Source organism: Pollicipes pollicipes, unplaced genomic scaffold (genome assembly GCF_011947565.3).
Source record: "Pollicipes pollicipes isolate AB1234 unplaced genomic scaffold, Ppol_2.1 Scaffold_3447;HRSCAF=4054_pilon_pilon_pilon, whole genome shotgun sequence".
NCBI classification, from domain to species: domain Eukaryota; kingdom Metazoa; phylum Arthropoda; class Thecostraca; order Pollicipedomorpha; family Pollicipedidae; genus Pollicipes; species Pollicipes pollicipes.
In genome coordinates, this window is record NW_023596297.1 from 27707565 (window position 1) to 27729054 (window position 21490).

The 21490-nt window shown below is 51.2% G+C and overlaps 2 protein-coding genes across 2 annotated transcripts in view; one reads left to right on the forward strand and one right to left on the reverse strand.

Moving 5' to 3' along the window:
• LOC119092373 (uncharacterized protein C6orf132 homolog) overlaps window positions 1-4852 on the forward strand; it is a 19719-nt gene extending 14867 nt beyond the window's left edge. The window contains exons 6-8 of the mRNA XM_037215337.1: window positions 624-1413; window positions 1988-2040; window positions 2715-4852. Coding sequence (XP_037071232.1) covers window positions 624-1413; window positions 1988-2040; window positions 2715-2864 — 993 coding nt within the window. The 3' untranslated portion in view covers window positions 2865-4852. The remainder of the gene's footprint in view (window positions 1-623; window positions 1414-1987; window positions 2041-2714) is intronic.
• Window positions 4853-12617: 7765 nt separating this feature from the next.
• LOC119091840 (uncharacterized) lies at window positions 12618-20841 on the reverse strand. Its single transcript, XM_037214736.1, has 7 exons — window positions 20740-20841; window positions 18142-18273; window positions 17394-17550; window positions 16413-16683; window positions 15702-15865; window positions 14323-14499; window positions 12618-13208 (listed from the first exon to the last, which is right to left on the reverse strand). The coding sequence occupies exons 2-7, from the start codon at window positions 18254-18256 to the stop codon at window positions 12980-12982; spliced, it is 1113 nt and encodes a 370-aa protein (XP_037070631.1). The 5' UTR covers window positions 18257-18273; window positions 20740-20841; the 3' UTR covers window positions 12618-12979.
• Between the last annotated feature and the right edge of the window lie 649 nt (window positions 20842-21490).

Below are 21490 nucleotides of genomic sequence, written 5' to 3' on the forward strand. Positions count from 1 at the left end.
CAGACCCCTGCGCCTCTGGCGAAATCTGAACCGGCTTCAGGTTCAGTGAGCGTTGCAGTTGCTACCCGGATGATGTCCCGGTGTATTTTTACTCGGTGCGGACGATGCCGTGATGTTCGGCGAACATCGTGAGGGTTGGGTTGTCCGAATCGCATGGAAGAGCTCTTCACAGCAGAGGCAGGTATTCGTGGTGAAGCGGTAGAATTGAACTACCGCAATAAATGTATACTCATGTTTGGTGTTGCCAGCTCCAATGCCTCTGCACAATAAGCCTGAAACCCCTGTGTGATGTTTTCGGTTTCCAGACTCGTCCTTTGCTTGTTATTTTGCATTGGTTTGCTCATCTATGAATTTTAAGCTGAGCAAATCCCCTACGCATGGAGCATGTGGCTGGAGACTTCTGCCAGCCACTAGGGACACGAATAGGAAATTGGTCCTGGAAAGAAATCCTCTCTGACGGGTTTTGCTACGCGGTTTTGGGAGATGGCACTGTTGGCTGTGCTCTGTTCGCTTTGTTAAGCGTGCCGTGCCGGCGCTGCTCCGCTTACCGACCGGTCGCTGACGTCATCATACCTCCGTGTTCGTCCGGGCGACATCTTTCAAACGACTCTGACGACTTTCAGGCAATCATGGGCCCGATGATGGGCCAGCTGAACACCTTGGTGGACGGCCCCACGCAGCTGAGCGAGCCATTCTCGCAGGAGTTTAACATCTGCATATTCCAAACGCTGGCCGACTTCAGCCGTAGCGTGCTGCCGGCGCCGGACGTGGCGGCGGCGGCGGCGCCACCGCCGCTCAATTGGAGCGCTCCGGGCGCTGGCGGTGTCACCATCACCGAGCTGGCGTCCGAGCCGTCGTCGTCGTCGCCGCCGCCTCCTCCTCCGCCGCCGCAGTCGCTGCCTCCTCCACCGCCGCCACCGCCGCCGCCGCCCGCGTCTAGCGCCGCCTGCCCGGACATGACGCTGCCTAGTCATAATAGCGGCGCACTGGCACCGCTGTGCGTGGACACGTATTCGGACAGTGATCTGCACAGCCTGCTGAGCGACTGCAGCGAACATTGGCCCGATCCGGCGGCCGGCGGGCCCAGTCCGGCCACCAGCGAGTTCAGTAGCGCCACCTATCCGTCGCCGGGCTCGCTGGTGGCGCCGCCCCGCGACCAGACCAATGAACTCGGTTCCGCTCAGTACAACGCATGCGGCGCGTTTGCCGGCGCGTCGTCCGCTCAGTGTTATGCGTCGCCGCCCGCGCCGCCGGCGCCCGGACCGGCGCCCAACGGGCAGACAGTTTCGCCACCGTACGGCCACCCGGTGCGGCAGTCGTGCCAGTTTCAGCCGGCGGCGGCGCCACTGTCGATGCCGTTCCAGCAGGACGTGTTCATGCACCCAGCGCCGCCGCAGCAGTCATATTTGCCAGGTAAGAGAGGCGGCGGCTCATGCATTGTCAGGTGGGGTGAGGTTCTTTGAAAGGCCAATATCTGGTGTTAAAAGTGCTGTATGTAAGCTATTCAAGATTTTGTTTCCTGTGGAATTGAATGCTGAATGGTGGATTTGAATTTTGAATGTATAATGCGCGCGATGTAACCTGCGCGTACGAACGGGCGCTGGATTTGCTTTTTGCGGTGCCCGTTCGCAAGAAAATACCTTGCTAGGCACATTAAATATGCGACTGTAAAACCCACATGTTATGACGTGTACCAACGTTGGTGACTATTGAGCTTGTCAACAATGGTTATATGATTTCGGGATTGGCCACTGTGTGGCAGCTCCCTGCTTTCTGCTTCTGCTTCAGAATATGGTACGGCTCGGAACGTTGATGGATTCTTGGAAACCAGCCTTGCTCTCGCATTGATACATTTTGCTCTTCAACATAAACTAATTGAAAAGACGAGTTCTCACTCCGTGCGTTATGGCGTATGAGAGCCATGGTGGGCCTTGCGTAACGTGGCTTACATTTTCCGGGATATGTACTAAGTGAATATTTTTTGCAGATTATCCGCTACATTCTCAAGAGGTATTACTTAATAGGCATTACATGGCACAGGTGAGGCAGGATGACAGTGTCTAACTACACGACAGATGTCATATGTTTATGTTCCGGACTTTTGGGGGGCCATATATGTGCTCATTCGCGCAGACGTGGCTCCAATTATTGCTTGAACAAAGCGGCTGCCGACATGTCAGACGTGACCGCCCTAACACTTGACACGATTTAGTTGGCCAGTGCTGCCTATCTTGGCCTGTACCCGCCGGGAGGCCCGACCACCGTGACCTCTGAACACCATGACCCCTGAACACCGCCCTGACCCCTGACCACACTGACCTCTGACCACCGTGACCCCTGACCGCCGTGACCTCTGACACCGTGACCCCTGAACACCGCCCTGACCCCTGACCACACTGACCTCTGACCACCGTGACCCCTGACCGCCGTGACCTCTGAACACCGTGACCCCTGAACACCGCCGCGACCTTTGAGCGGTGTGACCCTGACCGCTGTGACCCCTGAACAACCGTGACCCCTGATTACTGTGACCCCTGAACACTGCCGGGATTCCTGAACTTTGCCGTGACCCCTGAACACTGTGACCCCTGACCGCTGTGACCCCTGAACACTGCCGTAACCCCTGAACACCGTGACCCCTTTCCGGCGTGACCCCTGACCGGCGTGACCCCTGGCCGGCGTGACGGCTGACCGGCTTCGCCCGCGGCCGACAGCAGCCGACGATGGAGGTGACACCGCAGATGGCGGGGGCCGACCTGTCGCTGGAGCTGCCCTGCGACCTGCCGCTGCTGCTCACGCCGCCCACCTCGTCCAACCCGCAGGCGTCCGGCGACGACGCTCTCATGAGCTGGAGTCAAGGCTGAGGAGGCCGCCGACGCCGCGCGCTGTGATGGCCTGAGGCGGGGGAGGGCGCTGCGGGCGGCTGCCGGGCGACCCTGCCACCTGTCAGGGCCTGCTGCCGGCCGGCGGCCTCGAAAGGCCGCGGGAATGGGGCAGCGTGTCGTTCTTGTACTTGCCACAGATGGAAAGTGATCTGCTGTTTTTGGACTCTGAGATCTGCCTGATTTCGACGCATGCAGTGCACTGGGCATCTAAAATTTGTGCCAGGCAGTATAGCTCAATCTACACAAATCGTGTTTCGTGCGGGCGTTAACGCGTGCCGTGCCACCGCAGAACCTCATGCTCCCTGGCGCCCCTGTCGAGGAGGGGCCAAACATGTTGCCAGTTCATTTTCCTTGCCTGTCGGTAGGATACTAGAAACACGGTAGACTAATGACGGCGCGCGTAGGAGTGTGGGCATCCCCGTGTCGACCAGGTTCCAGTTAAACTTGGCTGGCTTTAAAGTTCGCCGCTAGCGGCCTACTCTTCCTGCGGTACAAAGGTGGTGAGCCACTGTCGAGTTACTCGCGTTAGGTTCGTGAGGCGTGAGATGCCGGCTGGTCGCGGGTCGGTGCGCCGGTCAAAGCGTCAGACGGCGTCTGTCCGGTAGCGCGTTGTCAGCACATTGGCACGCTGTCCCAGCGTGGGGTCCGAGTGTGTTCTCCGTAGCCGATTGCATGGGGGTGTCGCGGTGGGCTCAAGGCTCGCCCTGTTGTTTCAAGCTCACAAGTAGCTGTATGCCCAGTGGGCGCTGTTAGAGAAATTCCATCCATCAAACCGCAGAGTTTCAGTGATAATGCAATGTTCGTTGCCTGTGAAGGGAAACTGGTGGGACTTCGTTTCGGGGTGCGTCATTGCATCTTCAAATGCACCGAATGAGCAATTTTAGGTAAGTGGGGTCAAGCTGGGTAGCATCGCAGTGGGTACATGCGGGAATTTTAGTTGCCAATGAGCCAGTTGCATGTGGCAAACTACAGTGATACCTCGAAAGCGTTTTACCACGTCCCCTCAACAGAAGAGAAGCAGAAATTAGCAAACGTTGAAAGGAAATAATTTCCTGGGAATTGGCCGACCGATTTTAGTCCACACTTACTTGCATCAAAATACCTGTGAAATGGTTATTTCGGATCCAATCTTAGGCTACCCAAGACGTTAGAGTTGGCCACGTCCGGTCTGAAATGTGCATGTTCCATCTCGCGTTGCCGCCATTGGAGGGGTTTTCTGAGCGGAATGAGGCTGGCTTGCTGACTGGATTGAAACGCGGCTAGTGTCTACCGCCAGGCGGCACAGCCAGGGGGGAGGGGGAGGGGGCGGGTGTGTATGGAGTGGAAGGATGGGTACCCTGCTGACCGGGACCGCAGGCAGTGTACGGATGCTGCTCGCTCGGCAATGGCCGGCACGTGTGTGGAAGCGAGTGTGTTGTATTCTGTGATAAGTGCGGGGCACTGAGCACAAATCAAAATTCAGCTGGTATTAAATCAAACCATAAGCCTGCTACGTGTGAATGAAAGCTAAGCATCCTACGCGATGGCTTTCAGGAGAAGGCTGCCTGTAGTCCCGTTGGTAGCGCTACGGTTGTCATCTTCGTCGCCAAATCCTCCATGGTACCCCTCTCATTGAATATTTGTAAAAGTCAAGTTGAAGATGATATCAAAACTTTTTACTTCTCTTGGTGGGCTATTTAAAATAACCATCCTGTAAGGAATAGCAGTGTGCATCAGTTTGACACGTACGCTCAAGTCAATACGAATGCAGGAAAATCAAAAATTACTTCGGTGATGCACCTGAAGTCTTTGAGTCAGTGATGGGCCGAGCCCGGTAGTGAGTCAGCATGTCTAGTGATGTTGGATGCCACGTGGTGCTTGTGGGTCGTAGGACGTGGTTAAGAATAGTCGTACATACTCTCCCCATCCGAGAGGGGCAAATGTGATTTGGAATGGTCTTAGATGTGTAAATCAGCCGCGGATTCTGTCAGCAGACGCATTATCAAAAAGTACGGGGATTTACGTTCGGCTGTAACGTGACTTCGGAAAAAATGAACACAACTGGTTTTGAAAAGATAACCACCGTCATCTCCTTCAATGTTTCTGAACTTTCACACTGAATGAAAGGGATTGATCTTGGCAAGGCAAAAAGGGGAACATTGGCTGTGGCAGCGGCTCTCTTTAATCCAAACAATGACAGATGCATGTAGACGTCATGCATTTATAACCCATCCAAGATGGCGGTGTTTTCTGGAGTCATCCATCCAAGATGGCGATGTTTTCTGGTACCGCCCATCCAAGATGCGGCGTTGTGTGGTTTGACCCATCCCAGATGGCGAAGCGTCGGGTATGACCTATCCAACAAGGGGAAGTGTAGGGTATGACCTATCCAAGATGGCGCACGTAGCGTATGACGCATCCAAGATGGCGGCGCAGTGTGGTTTGACCCATCCAATATGGCGGTGGCTGCTGGTTGTGATTGGTGAATGTGTGCTGTTGAAGATGATAATGTCATGTGCCATGGTTTTGAGAAGAGTCGAACGCTGCGTGGTCTGCGGCCGAGCCGTCTGTGTTGTTATGCACACGTAGTGTTTTGGTGAGGTGGGCCGCATTGTTGCTGTACGTTAAGCGTGATCATACCAGAAACATGTTTGTACAATAAACTCACATCACTACATGGTGGCAATCGTGTGCATTGAACTGGAGACGTGTTTTAGACGGCCACGTACCGAGACCTTTGTAGGTCAAACTTTTAATATTATCCAACTAGCGAAGAAAAAATGCATTCAACACCGCAATCACTTTCCAGACAGGTTTCCAGCAGGGAGAGCATTGGCGATTCCCAAATGATAGGTGATGCTGAGCAAACAATGCGCTTAATGTTGTTTGTGCACTCAGTGCACACTCAGCGGGGTTAAGGAACGGTGCGTCACGAAATGCCCATTGCTGATCGTTAAAAGGCTTATTAGGGCACGCCTTCATGTGTTTTGCGTGATGCACACATGCAATCGGCTCTCAGTGCACGACAAAGAGAACTCATTGAACCAAAACATACATCGGTACCAAACAAGCTCAAAACCCCAACGAAACTACCAAACAAGCCGAGATACTCATTTCACCGGAATGAAACGAGCTTTTCCCTTGTACATGCGCACGAGCCAGCCATGGCACGTGGAACACCTGATTCGGAGTTCCCTCAGCGCTCGATGGCCGACCTCGACATCCCGGGCCAGCGCGGTCGACAGCCAACCCCGCCACCTAGCGAGAAGTCTTCGAATCAGTTTAACCTTGGTGCCGCGCGCAGCCGAGGCCCGCGCCAAGAGCGGCGCCCGTCTACTTCTCCTACCGCCCGCACCATACCAACCGCGGAATGGCTACGCGAGCGCCGTACCGTGGCGCGCGAAAAATGTTTACAGAACACACCTCTCATTTGCTTTGCATCGCTGGCTCAATTAGGTGCTAAACGGGCGTTCCTTTTTGAGATGTTCCACTTGACAGCGTAACCAGGCGGGGTTTCACCCAGCGTAAACGACAGGGCGGATCCAGGATTTCATGAAGGGAGGAGCCCAGGGAGTCATGGATCCTACCATTCTGAGCTCAGTGTTTCGGAGAACATATGGCAAAATGAGTCAAAGTTGGCTCCTAAACACCATCCAAGTTGAGCACGACAGCACGACTCGAATGGCTAGCCATCATTGTCTTACGCACGGCGAAACCAACCAAAAGTTTCATTTTGAAGGTCGCTAACCGTGCAACGAAAATTAAAGGCAAAAACTGTGCTGTACGATAAGTCATTTGTTGCATTCTTTGTACTGCGATAATATAAAAATAACTTTTGAGCTTTTGACACTACGCGGTAAAACGTTGATCTTTTACGTACATATTATCATCGTAATAGTGTGTATAACTTTATATATAATGGGCGTCATTTCTAGTTGTTCATCAAATTGTCCGACTGTACATCCCGCCCCGCGGGTGGGACAATGTGTTCCACGTAGTACGGTGAGCTGCGCGGTACTTGTCATCTATGAGCCGAGTGGGCTGAGCCAGGATTTCGTGCACCGAAAGGTACGAACGTTGGGGTGTCCCTGGAATGTTTTGTTTCTTAAGAACTGACGTTTTGGGACCCTTTGTGATGCTCCCTAAAATACGGCACCTCAGGAAAATAAAGACTAGGGCGTCCCGAGCTGAAGGTTTTGGTGCTCCTTCGCCGAGTGGCCGATGCAGGATTTCGTCAAGGGACCTTGTGGTGTCTCCTGAACTTGGGGTCTCTCGAAAATGCGATTGGGGCCGTTTGTGACAGTTCTGGAACTCGACGCCTCTTGAAAATGAAGGTTACGTGGCTCCTAAATGAAGGTTTGGTGCCCATTCATTATCAGATTCGATGCCCCCTCTGGGCACCAAACCTTGTGGACACGTAGCCAGCCGTGTCAGGAAACGCTGCACATGCTGACTGTACATAGAGGAACACACTGAAGCTCCCGCGGCGCTTATTAAAGGGAGTGTTCCACATTTGTATTGGGTTTTGGGCTGAAATAGCCATCTGAAAGATCATTGGCTGCATTTCGCAGCGCTGCCCTTATTAAGACGTAAACTTCTCTAATTTTTAAACTACTCACCCTGCAAAAATGTGCAGACTTTTACGGGAAGACTATTTTAAGGTCACCCAGGCATCCATGACGCCATAAGAATGCCAGTCAAATCCTGCCATTTCATAAGTCATGCGGCGAGCAGGGCCGAGAAAAATATGATTGTCGAGTCGTCCGCATCTAGCGTTCGTGAGCACGACTTCCAGATAAAACGGCCGTCAGTTGGCTCTCGATCAACGTTGCACAAGGCATGATGGCGTAATCAAACAATGACGTATTAAGAAGTGTGTTTTTTTAAAGGAAAGTTGTGTTGTCTAGATAGTTTTTTCCACGTTAAGATATATTTATAGTTATCATTGGTCTCATTTCATCATGGCTGGTCCTTGCTTCAGTATCTTCAAATGGGGAGCATTCCTTTTAATAAATGTTGTTATGACAATGCAAAATTTGTCACACACTTAACAAGTCATAGCGAACCTTGAATTTCCTTATCTGACTCACATACAACTAATGCCGAAGATGAATAAGGTACACATTTGAACAATAGACATGATCTAAGATACCTTTTCACGGGATATCAGAACACAGAAAGTTTGCATATTAGTGAGCTCGCACGGCAGCATAGCGATCGGTTTTGTTGCTTGATTTCCAAGTCTAGCAACAGTTAGTCCCAAGTCTAGGTTACAAATGAGTACATGCTCTCTATGCCATATCGAGGCGTCTCTTACAACTGTTATATGGGGATCAATGGACGTAGTACCACCAGAAGTCGCCCCACCATACATTCGTTTTGCTCAATTTCTCGCTTTCTCAGTGCACAAGGGGATCAGCTCCTTTGGGGATCATAAGACACGACGCCACTTGTGGAGGATCAGAGGACACGATTGCGCTTGCGTACGACGTACTTGTCAACGGCGGCCGTCCGATACCAGCATACGAACGGGCATAAATGGTCAACGAATACCGGTTACGAACGGAAATAACCGGCTTTAGATACAGAAATACGAACGGGCATAAACGTGAAATACTATCGAAAAACAAAACGCGCAATACTAAACAATACTGGTAAATCCGTCATTACCCACCTAAATCCAACCGGCCTAAAAATGGCCCTTCGGGAACGCAACACGCCGGAACCATAGTTAGTATCCGGGCAGGATGGAAAACGATACCGTCGCGACCCGGACAGACGGCATTGGGGCCTCAGCGCCCGTGCCTGATGGCAACGCAACTTAACGACCGCACTGCCATTGAGGTAAGAAGCGGCCCGCTAGCTCGCTTGGGCTGTGGGCCCAGGGAACTTCCGCGAGCACCATGTTACTGGTATGACGGTCGGCGGTCGCGATTTCCGCAGATTTGGTCAAAGTGGTCGTATTCCGTTGTCAAAATGTTTTTTGCGACATATCTCAGCGCACGGTGACTGACGACTGCCTTTTACGGTCAGTGAAGTTATAATCGGGCCTACGCCGCCCAGCATGGCATGCAGAAAATAAACACATTTGCTCACCACTGGTCGTGGGCGTGGCAGCATTAACTCTAGCGTGATTTTTGAACGGCCACAACACATGCTATATGCCAAGTTCATAGTCATGCAGTGTTAGCTGATATCACTCGAATGTGTAAGTAATAAAGCGGTTCGACTGTTGATGGCACTGCGTGCAAATACGCCGTGTCAAGTTCAAACGCCGTCTGCGCTCAATTCTCAGCTAACCATCGCCGAGTCTTCTTTTGCATGCCGAAATTTCGAGCCGGCCATGTTGTCTCTAACGTGGTCGCAAGACTTATGACTGTCATATCCGCAAGGCTTCGGCACCGCAAAGCTTTTGCCGCAAAGCTTTGGCACAGCAAGTTTCAATTTAAATTCGCCTTGCGATCCCGCTGATACACTGCCAGTCAAGTACCAATTGCTGCTACCTTTCCGATAGCATGTAGTGTTGCAGAAGAATGGAATATGAATAGCTTATGAATTTAATTCTTTCGACCGGCAGTCAAATACCAATTTCGACCGCCAGTAAAGCACGAATTGCTGCCACCTTTCCGATAGCATGTAGTGTTGCAGAGGAATTAAGCATGAATGACCTATGAATTTAATTATTTCGCCCGTCCTCGACCTGAAATCAAACGGTTCGAAGGTAGCCCACAGCCTACCACACGGCAGCTCGGCCTTACGGGATTCCGGAACATCGACAATACATGTTTCATGAAAGCAGTGCCGCAATGTCTGAGCACCGTCGCGCCCAGCATGAATGCATTCTACGAGGCGAGTACTCGAGAAACATCAACACGACCACCTCCGCCAACTGGGCGCTGACCACCGCCCTCATCGACAATACAATTCCAGCGGTTTGCGGAATTCACGGGCTATCAGCAGTAGGACGCACAAGAGTTCCTCAGATACCTGCTGGAGGGCTTGCACGAGGACGTGGACCGCTTCAACAACCAACCCAAGCCCAAAGCCACCTACATCGATGGCGGCCTCGGTGCTAGCCAGGACCGCTATAGGCCTGGAAGCATTTCCTTCTCCTGAAGGACGCCAAGTTCGTTCACCTGTTTGTCGGACAGCCCAAGTCCACGCTGCGGTGCGCGGTGTGCGGCCACGCGTCCGTGACGTTTGACCGGATCTGGGACCTGCGCCTGCCGATCCCATCCATGATGGGCCAGGTGCGCTTGCAGGACTGCTTTGACCTTTCACCGAGGAAGCGGTGCTTGGCGGGGAAGAAAAGCTGATGTGCTCCATATGCCAGAAGCGTCAAAAGTCTCCCAAGATTAACATGATTCGGAGCAGGAGCGTAGTTTACTATTCAGTTGGGAGCCTCCCTCCTCCCCCCCCCCCCCCCCCCCCAACTTGGCTTCAGTTCACAACTCGGGCTGCAGCCCCCAACTCTGGGAAGAAAGTGGATCGAATGTGGGGAGAACCTTAATAATCCTTAATAAACGTTTGCACTCAGAAATTTGGCTTCTTAATATGCGTTTGATATCGATCCAATGGTTAAGGCCAATTCTAAGGCGAAAGTTTGTGTTTGGAAATATGAGGTAACTTGCTAATGTTGGAAACAGTTCAGGCAAAGCGATGCAGTTAATATAGATATGCAGTTAGCATATCTTTCCCTTCCTGGTGCGTTGTACCGGGGTTGAACTTCAGCGAACACTTACAAAACTTTCCGGACCCAGGTTAATGGCGTTAAGCTTTGAAATATGACATACTTTAAAACCTATAGGTTTTAACATAATCTGCGACTGCACTGGGGAGCTACTTAATATTAACATGCATTAATATGCATTAACACGCGCTCGGGTGGGGGGTCACATTGACCCCCGGAAGGCTTTTCCAGAATAGTTTCCGAACGTCGCGGCGCAGCCGCGCCAAATTTTGCATAGCTGTAGCAATTGAATAGCGGATCCTTTAACATAAAAATTTAGATGTACCTTGTAAGGTCGCTGACCTATGGCAGGTCACAGTCGGGCCATGGTTTCAGCGAAGGCAATTTCTAGGGAATCGTCCAATCTGATACAATAACGGAGTGTTTGACAAAGCCATACATCTCTGAGATGCTTTCTTTGGCACCACAGATATTGAATGAGCAAACAACGCTGACCTAAGGTCATGTATGAAGGCCAGACCAAGGTCAAAACCGACCTGATATATTAATCTAGGGCTTGCTGTGTGGGATAGTTTGTGTTGCTCATTTCGAATTTATTGATGACAGGAACCGCATTACACATCTTCCATTGACTTCTTAAAGGTCAGAACAGGTCATTGGCCTAAGATGACCCGGGTCGCCATTTTGTTTTAGGAACATACTGCCTAGTGTAATCTTTGTCGCTTATTCAAGTGTAAAGCTCAGAGCAGTCTTGTATGATTTGGTCACCATAACCTTAAAAAGGTCAAACAAGGTCACTGACCTTAAAAGGGCTTGCGACCTTTTGCTTAGAAACAGTTGCCTAGATTCTGGGGGCACCTTAGAAACCAAACTGAAAATTTGACCTTGTTTGACCTTATTTGACCTGAAGGTCATTACCTAGAAAGCTCAAACTTTGATCTAAATGAGCTCACGTACAGGTCAAGACACCCTGTAGATTTGGTGTCTCCAGCCTTCTTAGTTCCCCAAGATCTCAGGGGGGGGGGCAAATTGACCCCCCTCACCACCACCCAAGCGAAGGGTATCTAGTCGGCCACCCGGGCCCGTGTTAAGCCGCCGCAAAACATCCCCCTCCCTGCCTTGCTATGCCTCCGTTCCTCCCCATTAGCGCCCCGTCCTCTTCCCTCCGTCCATGCGTATATCAGTGCACCTCCCATAAGCTCACACGATCACATGAGTGCTTTGATCAATAGACTATGATCGTGTGTGATGATTTAAATAAAACTTTGTCTATCTTCATGTCCATCTCTTTATTTCCCAGAATATGTATATATATATATATATATATATATATATATATATATATATATATATATATATATATATATATACATATACATATATATATATATATATATCATCTAATTTATTTTTCAATGTCATCGTTCACCAAATACAACTTAAAATACTCCCGTATAAATATCTTAAAATACTAAAATATCCACTCCCGTTTTTTGCTAACTCAAATCATGTCCGATCTCATATCGGAAATCAAACATATTGCATTGCAGTTGTGTCTTTTCATCTGATTTCAGCGCAATTTCACACCTATAAGTATACTCGCATGTTCGCACGAGGCCCCATAGTTTATAGCCATTTTGCCCGTTTATGGCTATTCCCTTTAAATGGAGCTGTTTATCTTTACAATGAAAGTTGAGCGGCGATAGCAGACATATAGCCGGAGAAATATAAATAAAAATATAGCAGGAGAATAAAAAGATGATGCGGTTTGGTAGCCTCGATGAGTAGTGGCGGGGTGCTCGGTTGCGCTCTCAATAGCAGGTGGCATAGCGTCATTTCTGCTGACGACAAAGCTGCGCCATGCGAATTGATGGAGGGACCAATCGTGTCACTGGCTGCTGCACTGAGTCACGTGAAAGTGGATAGGGGCGCAGCCAGGATTCCCTCCAGGGAAGGCTTTGAGCTCGGTGATAAAGCATCATGCCGAATTTTGTGAAAATATGAGATTTAGGGCCTGAGGAAATTTACGGGACCGTAAGAATAGTTTCCATAAGAACAAAATGTCGTAATGCGCCGCTTTATTGCGCCCTTCAAGGCGACGATTCTCCGATGCTAAAGATGCGTTGGTTTCCTGACACACGCGACAATGACCTGTAGTAAACAATAAGAAACCGAACACAAAAACGCAACACCACATAAGAACATCTCGAACAATGCCAATAGTTAGCCAAATTTGACCACATTTACTGAGTATTCCGACTATGCATTGCACCTGTCAACAAGCCAGCCTTAGTCCCGGCAAGTTGTTCTTCCTCGACGCAACCGCAGGGCTTATGGCAAGTTTTACGAAACACGTGGTCACTTTCTTTGACCGTCACTCCCTGCAAGTGATGCCGGTATATTTCTCCCGGTTTCACAATAGGCATTATGCGCTGCAGCATGGATTCAGAGGCATTTTGATATATGTCTCGCACACTTTGTTGAAGATGGTGTCGAAATACTCGTCGTGACACTGATCCCCCGCCACCAACTCTTCCTCGCAGCGCCAGCGGTCCTCGTTGGGTGTCGTGCTGTTGGCCTGTAGGTCGCACTCTTCGATGTGATGCAGCTTCATGATCATGTGCGAGGTCCACACCTCCACGGGCGTCGACATTCTGAAACAGAGCCGCCATTGTCAACCGGGGTGTCAGTCGACGCACCGACGCGCCGCTGTCAACTGGGCTGTCAGTCGACGCACCGACGCGCCGCTGTCCACCGGTATGTCTGTCGACGCACCGACGCGCCGCTGTATCGACACATGGGTACGAAGCGTGGTCGGGAGAGTTTTCCACGGTCGGAACAGCCCTCCGCGGCGGGAACTGAGCCAAGATACGCCGATCATGAGCTCCGCAAGCTCCTAACTACTCCACCAGCTGGGTCCCCTAATCGCTGTGTCCCCTAATGGGACAATGCATGTGAAGGGATTGACAGAGCATGAGGGGCGGAGCGACGGCCATCGGTCTACGGAAACCAGAGCTAGAAAACAATAGGCCAAAACAATAGGTACATGTGTGGTCACACTTACATAGATGCCTAGATGACAATGCGTTGTTCTGATCAAAACAATCAGTGATTGCTTTTTAGTGATGTGTTCTGCCTAAAATTTGACTTTGAAATAATGAATGCTGACCCTATCAGAAACGTCACAATCTTTGAAACAATATATCAAATATGCTATTAAAATGTGTAATCACGTATGAGAGAGGGAAAACAACTGCTCTTTTCGAGACATTTATAGCCAAGCGTGAAGACAGCAAGAGTGCCAGTGAAGGCTTCAAGGTTTCGACATCCTAGCGTCATCCGCCTTCTTGCCATTTCATAAAACTGTGATAAGTGAATTGTGCTTCAGCAGAGTGTGCATTACGCACGTCTGTTCCATAACGAGTGTGTTGCACTCCTGCTGAAAGGTGTCATTCTTACGTTTGTTCCATGATTAGCTTGTTGTTCTGCTGAAAAGTGAGATTCTTACGTCTGTTCCATGATGAGCGTGTTGCACTCCTGCTGAAAGGTGTGATGCTTACGTCTGTTCCATGATGAGCGTGTTGTTCTCCTATTGAAAAGTGTGATTCCTACGTCTGTTCCATGATGAGCGTGTTGCACTCCTGCTGAAAGGTGTGATGCTTACGTCTGTTCCATGATGAGCGTGTTGTTCTCCTACTGAAAGGTGTGATTCTTACGTCTGTTCCACGATGAGCGTGTTGCACTCCTACTGAAAGGTGTGATTCTTACGTCTGTTCCATGATGAGCGCGTTGTACTCTTGCAGCAGGTCGTTTCGCACCATAGAGTTGTCCGGTATGAGTTCGTCCGTCACAGGCTCGTGAATCTTCACGACCACCTCCATTTTGTGAATTGAGACCAGGTCGATGAACATCGGCAGCAGTCGCTTATATTGCCTCTGGAACCGTCTGTCCGGCAAAAGACGTCAGCGCGCTCAGGTGACTAGTCAACGAAGAGCCGACTTACACAAAGAGTCGACTGTAAAGCAGTCCTCCGCTCCGTTTTTTTTTTGCGGGGGGTGGGGAATCTCGCCTCCAGACCCCGTCACGTGGCCAACTAAAACGCCGCGCAGCTGTGATCGGTTCATTCACGGCTCGATCAACTTAATCACCAATGGAGTATTAGCATGCAGTGTTCGTTACCTTTAATTATCAAGTCATTCGCTGTTTGTATCGTGTGAACGGGTTCTAATGAACTTTTGATCTCTCTTTTTCCTCCCTATCTTCTTCTCTTTTTTTAAAATATCGTCAGAAACTGTTTGAATTGGATGTGTATCTCTCGGATGGCGGTGACAAATAACGCTGAAACGAGTATAAGCTGATGTGCGTTTGAAAACGTGTTTCGACGACGGGAAACCTCTTTAAATCGTAGATGGCCTGCGGTAAATGTTAGTGGTTCCTTCTTTCTTGTTTTAGAATGCGTAAGTTATGGCATGCGTTTAATCACCTTTATTCCTAACAAAAATGTCTCCAGTTATGATGGAGAGCTCCCGTAGGCTAAAATTGCACGCATGCTGCACGCATGCACGCGGATGGGTCCTGATTCGCCTGGCCTACAGGGTTTTACAGTGATTCGGCCAATGCTGTATCGCAATAGGTCGGGCATGCACGCATGGCATACAAACGGCTCTCATGCATGGGTAAGTCTACTAGGTCCATGCTTTCGCTTTGCTGCTCAACTGTACTATGGTAAAATTGACATGAAAATGAACCGTATCAACAATGTCAGGGTTACCTTAGCACAGTGTTGTCTATGCTCAATGTGATCTACACGTGACGACCAGTTGGTGGACACTTGCTGGCACGCAGGGCCGCACGTACACAGTAATCCTGGGGACACGTGCGCTCTTCCACCCCCTACTAAATTTGTGGTATGTTCCAAAACGTATGTCATCCAATGTTGACGGTTGAAAATTGCAGACAGACACGTAAAAATAAGAAAGATCGAGAAACAGAACGCCAGGAATCAAGAAGAATACACTCGGCTACTCAACAATCTTGCTTTTTAGTGTTGACTCCCACCCCATTGTGAAATCTTGCACACACACACACCTGGTGCCAATGGCCGGCGTCAGCGGTCGCCGCCGCTGCGGCCTGCCCAGCTCCCTCACCTGACTCCTGTGAAGCTGTCCAGCAGCGTGGAGTTGAGCAGCTCACCGACGCCGCCCGAGAAGATGAGGATGTCGCCCTCGCAGCCCTCAGCCTCGCACTCCGTCATCAGGTGGTCGACGTAGCCCAAGGTGTCTGGGCCCAGCACGTCCACGTACCTGTAATCCTGAAACCGACCCAAGGTCACTCGCCCACAGCCCACAGCCCAGCAGGTGCCTAGCTGATGCTTTGGCTCTGGCCCTCTGAGAGGGGACCCAGCAATCATGCCCTCTGCGCTTTCAGTGAACAAAATCATTACTTAGACTTGCAGTTTAGCAAAGCAGCTATATCGTTGGTTATCGTCTTCGGTAAAGTAGCTAAATCTACCGCAGTTGACAAGCGAACTGGCTAACAATAACGACCAGTGAGAAGGCGTTTGGTGCGTCACAGGAGACTTGGCGACCGAGACAAGTGGTGTCGTGTCATCAAGTACACGATACCTAAACCTGACTGCATGGAGCCAGTCAGGACCAATAGCGAGCCTTTGGATCCCATGCAAGCAAATCTAAAAGTATTTTTTCGAATCGAATCGAAAAATCGAGTCGGCTGTCCGGTGTGTCCGCGGGTCCGGTGTGGTGGCGGCTCCCCGCGCGGAAGGCGCCTGCACACCGCTACCAGAGCCTGGAGCGCGTCGGCGCCGTTGGCCAGCGCCCGCTGCCGTCGGCGCGCCTCACCAGTCTCAGTCCGGGCCTGACGTGCACCGCCTCGCACGACTCGCCGCCGTCCTCGGGCCGCACTTGGCTATACTCGAGCGAGCCGTTCCCGTCCAGCGGCTTCGGCCCGACGGCCGGCCTGGTGAGACGGCACGTCTGCCGCTCGACGGTGGTCCACAGCCGCTGGCGCATGTAGTCCACCAGGAAGGCCTCGCGCACGTGCCCGGCCACGTGCAGCCGCAGATCGCGGCCGCGCTCCGACCGCCGCTCGGCGAGACACTCGGTCACCAGGCTGGAACGCGGCCGCCGGGGCAGGTGTCAGGCACCGCTCGGCCCACGGGGGAGGGGGTCAGCCCTCGGCCAAGGGCGTCTGGTGGTCTTCTGTGGCCGTGTGCTGGGGCTGCTTTGAGGGTTAAAGGCACAGGCGCTCACAGGTGTGGATGTTCTCGTAACATCGTTCCGGGTGTTGGAGATGTTGAAAAATGGCGTATTGATGAGCAGAGGTTTCATTAGGACGTCATAATTTTGTTGGGTGGTGGCCGGAGCTAGGGGAACATAATTATATTCAGCAGTGAGTGCAGGAAAACGCTAGCTTTTTGTTAGTGTCCTGCTTTACTTTGGAGAAACAAAATCTAGCTTGAAAATGGTTAGACTCAGCAAACGGAGCTGATCAGTTAACTTGTACGTACGAATCAGAACTCACGGCCAGGTGAAAAGCAAGTCGTTAACAGACCAGCACACTGATGGGCTCCCAATCAATAAGCTCTGTTGATGTTCAAGTTTGCAGCACGAACACATAAAAGTGTTGAAAACAGCATGTGATAAAGATCGTATCACGAGAAACTGAATTTTCTTTTTTTTTTAATCCGAGTGCTACGTTCCCTGATCGTCCCGCATCCGGGTCTGTGCTTGCAAACGCACCAAGCAGGAGTTGATGGTTACCAGTACGAACTCCGCAACCCAAAACATGGACCGAAACGAGGCCAGCAGACCGTCACCCACCCTTCCAGCATGGGCTGGTAGCCGCAGCGAAACGCTGGCGACGTGAAGTTGGTCTGCCAGCTGAACTTGGGGCAGCCGATGCGCCAGACGCAGCTGCACGCTTCATTTCCTTCGGTCGCCTGGGAGCCGCGCAGCCAGACCTGTACCCGCCTGACATCTGCCGGGCGAATTGGAATTGATGCCCCAGACCTTCATGTTAAAGGTCAAAGGTTAAAAGGCCCTGCGACGCTACCGAAAAGCGTTGAAAAATGGGTATGCGCCGCTACCGGCATACCGTCATCTGGAATTCAAGAAAATGTGTGCTTCATGGTCGTCAGGTTTTAACGAGTTTTAACGACATAAAGGTCACGAAGAGTCTACAGCTCCCACGCCCACTACCGCAGAGGACGATGAAGTTCTTCGTCGGAAGCGGGACTCAAAAACCCAGGAGTTTCCACGCAAGGCGGGGGACGAAAGCTCTTGTTTTGCAAACCTTTCGTACACCAAAGGGTTGTGTACCCGCGCATGATAATAATTTGGCCTTGAAGTTGAAATTTGGTGGATCCACTGTTTGCTCAGGCTAGAAAGAAGGTTGTCACAACGAGAAAGAAGATGCAAGCAGTAGGAACTGAGCTTCCATCGAAGTCAGTGCTCTGCTCGCCGACTATAAATAAGACCATCACCAACACAATTCGGCGACCGGTGCCACAGCTTCAGAGGACTGTCCTGCACCACGTGACCGGACTCACGTGCCAAAGGCCAGACTCACGTGACCGGCGGAATGGTGACGTCAGCACGCCGGTGGCGATGAGCACGCCCAGCAGGAGGCAGGCGGCGAGCACCACCGCGATGGCCGCGCGCACTGTAGGCCTGCTGGACACCATGGCGTGGTTGGGCGGCACTGCCGGGCGTCAGAGGGTTAGCGATCGGTGTGACGTGTGATGACGCGCGCACTGTAGGCCTGCTGAGCACCATGGCGTGGTCGGGCGGCACTGCCGGGCGCCAGCGGTCGGTGTGACGTGTGATGGCGCGTGGCAGGCTCAGGTTCAGAGTACAAGACGTGGACATGTAGTGCACTCCGAGGGCGTGGTGGGCGTTAGAGGACCAGACGTCGGTGTGGTGTCTGACGACGCTGGCGGGGAGAAGGAATAAGCGCCGGCAGAAAATGGAACGCGGGTCAATGCAACCACCTGGGGCAAGGTTTGTGCGTGCTAGTTTATTGAAATAGATGGGTTTGGGTTTTATCTTTCAATTATCATGAACTGATACGCGGTCTCGACCGCAAAAAAGGAAAAACTAAAGGCGTCTGATCGCACCAGAACCTACCTTACGGAACTGCCTTCCTATACGTAAGTGCAGCAGCCATGGGTGTAACATTGAGCGGACATACGACGTTTTCCATTCAAAATGTAATTTTCAGACCAGTTTGTCCCCTTCACATTCATGTGACCACTCTAACCATGATCCGTCTCCCCCAGTCTCAGGTACGTGATTACACCCATGGGTGCAGCCAAGGGACGGAGCCCCCATCCCCTAACAAACACATTTGCTCTCTTAGCACCATAGGTTTCCTGACTTTCCTTGCTGACAGACAAGCATCTTTCTTTTCGACAGAAAAGTTACAAAAACAGCGCGTCATGTCCTCACTGCGCTCTCCACTCCTCAAGAGAACCCTACCCACGCCCCTGTTTTCCCATCATTGTATAACGATTATTTTGACCTTCACAGCGATCCCACCGGATCATTGTACTTGGGAACAAACTGCTTATTGCGGGACCTAGCTGCCACCTCATCAGCTAGCCGGCGGCAAGCCTCTTCCTGTGCCAAACTGAGCCACGTGCTCTCCGTCGGACGACTGGGACTGCTGACCAGTCTTGAACATTTAAGGCCCGGCTATCCCAGATACTTCCCACGCCTGTTGACAACGTGCTTCAACTGCATCGCCAGGTTCCAGTTCCTCATAGACTTAGGAGGCCCCAGTTCCGCCCATTGAGGTGGCAGCCCGTGACGTCTCAGGTAAGTCGTCATTACCCCCGTCATCAGACACGTAAGACGTCGTCATTAGCGTCTGTCGAGAACGTCTGTAATCTAAATGCGGCCAGGAATAAGCGTCGGTCGATTCAGCCCATATATCGATATGGTGCGCAGCAGTGGCGCCTCATTCCTTTGTAATGTTATTGGATAGTTCTGCGGTTGAAAATACCGCCATCCAGCACCTCTTCCAGGTAAAGTCGAGAGCGTTCCGCTTTCATGGCATACGAGACCCTGAACCATACGTCGACTGTTCTTAGGCGTTGCTAAGTAAACAGCCATAGCTGACTTGTAAACAAGCGTACTTCGTCTCTTAACAAGGTAAGGAATGGGTTTTGACCGTGACGTCACAGGTGAGTCAGATAGAGTGGTCAGATAGGTCGAGTAATATATAATATAATAGAATATTGAAATGAAAATAGATATAATATGAAAACAAAAATGTATGTAATATATAACACAAAAATAAAAACAAATAACATAATACAATAGTAGAGTCAGATAAGTTGGATGGGCTTACTCGAAGTGGGAATGAACTTCCCTTTGTCATTGAGGAACGGGCCCCAGGTAGCTTCCACTTCGCTGCACGTCGCCTGACCAGAACACTGATGATACGACGGCCCGGACGGCCCAACTGATCGCACCTGAGCGCAGGCCCCTGTCGCCCCTTCAGCGGCCAAAGCGCCCCTTATTTCACCACCACCCATTCCACTGGCACCAATTCCTGGCCATTTAGACAGCTCCAACGTACCTCATGACACAGCCCTCGAACCAACGTTACAGACAGACAATGACGTTCGGGACCACGAAGCGTAGCGGTCCAATCGCCAGAGCCCTGCTCTTCATAAGCCGATGGAGCCCATTCCCTACTTCGTGGTAAGGAATGGGCTTAGTAACGATCTGTTTGAAAGGAGGGAGATTCAGAGGCTACCCCTTCCCTCTCTGCTTGTCTTGCATCCGCCACTGACACTTACGGCTCATGTGCAATACGATGTGCAGGTGCTGGGACACCCATTAACGTGTGCAGTGTGCCATTTAAATGCTTTCAGTACGCGATAATGGGCGTCATGTGGCCCCATTATAGCATTGCCGAAGTGCGTCACGCCCTGGAGATCAGTTTGGATGGAAAAATGACAAGATCGACCTTTAATATGTTTAAATATCATGAGATGGATTACTACCGAAAAAAATTAAGAAAAATCCCCCGCACGCAAACGGGCTAATGTGGCACTTACGGTCGAGATGCCACGTGGTCAATAATCTAAGCTCTGCTTTTGCTTCTGCGACGTCAGCGCCAGATTGTGAACTCGACACACATAGTAATCAACCGGCTCACCGTTTTCCTTCCGTTCACCAGCTTTCGTACGTGGTGTTCGCGGTTTGTGCAGCACTGCTATCTTCGCGCCCGACCTTCGCTCCACACTAACAGCACTTGTCTACCAGGAAGCCTGTGAGAGCCTCGGGCCGCGTCCAGCGGGTGAACGACCGCGGTCCGTATCATACACGCTGGACGCCCAAAAATCTACAATCCCGATCAGGCATGCCACGGGCGTGGCTGTTGTTAACAAAAAGCATGGTTGGAGCAGGAAGTAGTCAAGCAACACGACAGATGCGTGACGACTGGCCTTGTCTGCCTATTGGCGTGAACACAACACAGTCGTTGCGTGGCTCTTGTAATACAGAGCGGCACTGCAGTGCCAGCTGTTTCAGGTTCGGAACGGTTTTTGTCTGGGACAGATGCCCTTTATGCACGCGATCGCTCTCAACGTATTTTCAACGTGCGTGTGATCATTCGCTCATGCGCTCTGCGTGGCTGGCTCAGCCTGCCTCTGAACTGATCCTCCCCGAATGTCTTTTTTATGATCACGGAACCGGCGAACGGTCCGGTGTTTTGGTCGCCAACGGTTGGTTACCCATGCCCGGTCATCTTTGACGCGCCGAGTCGGCGGTGCCCGGGCGCGGCGACATGCGCGGCGTGGCTCTAGGCTGATGGTGACATGCCCGCTTGTGTTTCAGAACCACAACCAAAATGTGTATTGCAGTCTCATATTCGGAACCAGTATCTGTGTTGTATCGCCCCTAATGTT

Coding starts and splice junctions, on each gene's coding strand:
- LOC119091840 (XM_037214736.1), bottom strand. CDS start 18,256: ATGGTGTCCAGCAGGCCTACAGTGCGCGCGGCCATCGCGGTGGTGCTC. Junction 16,684..17,393: donor TACCAGCCCATGCTGGAAGG/GTGGGTGACGGT, acceptor GCCGCGTTCCAG/CCTGGTGACCGAGTGTCTCG. Junction 14,500..15,701: donor GACAGCTTCACAGGAGTCAG/GTGAGGGAGCTG, acceptor TTTGCCGGACAG/ACGGTTCCAGAGGCAATATA.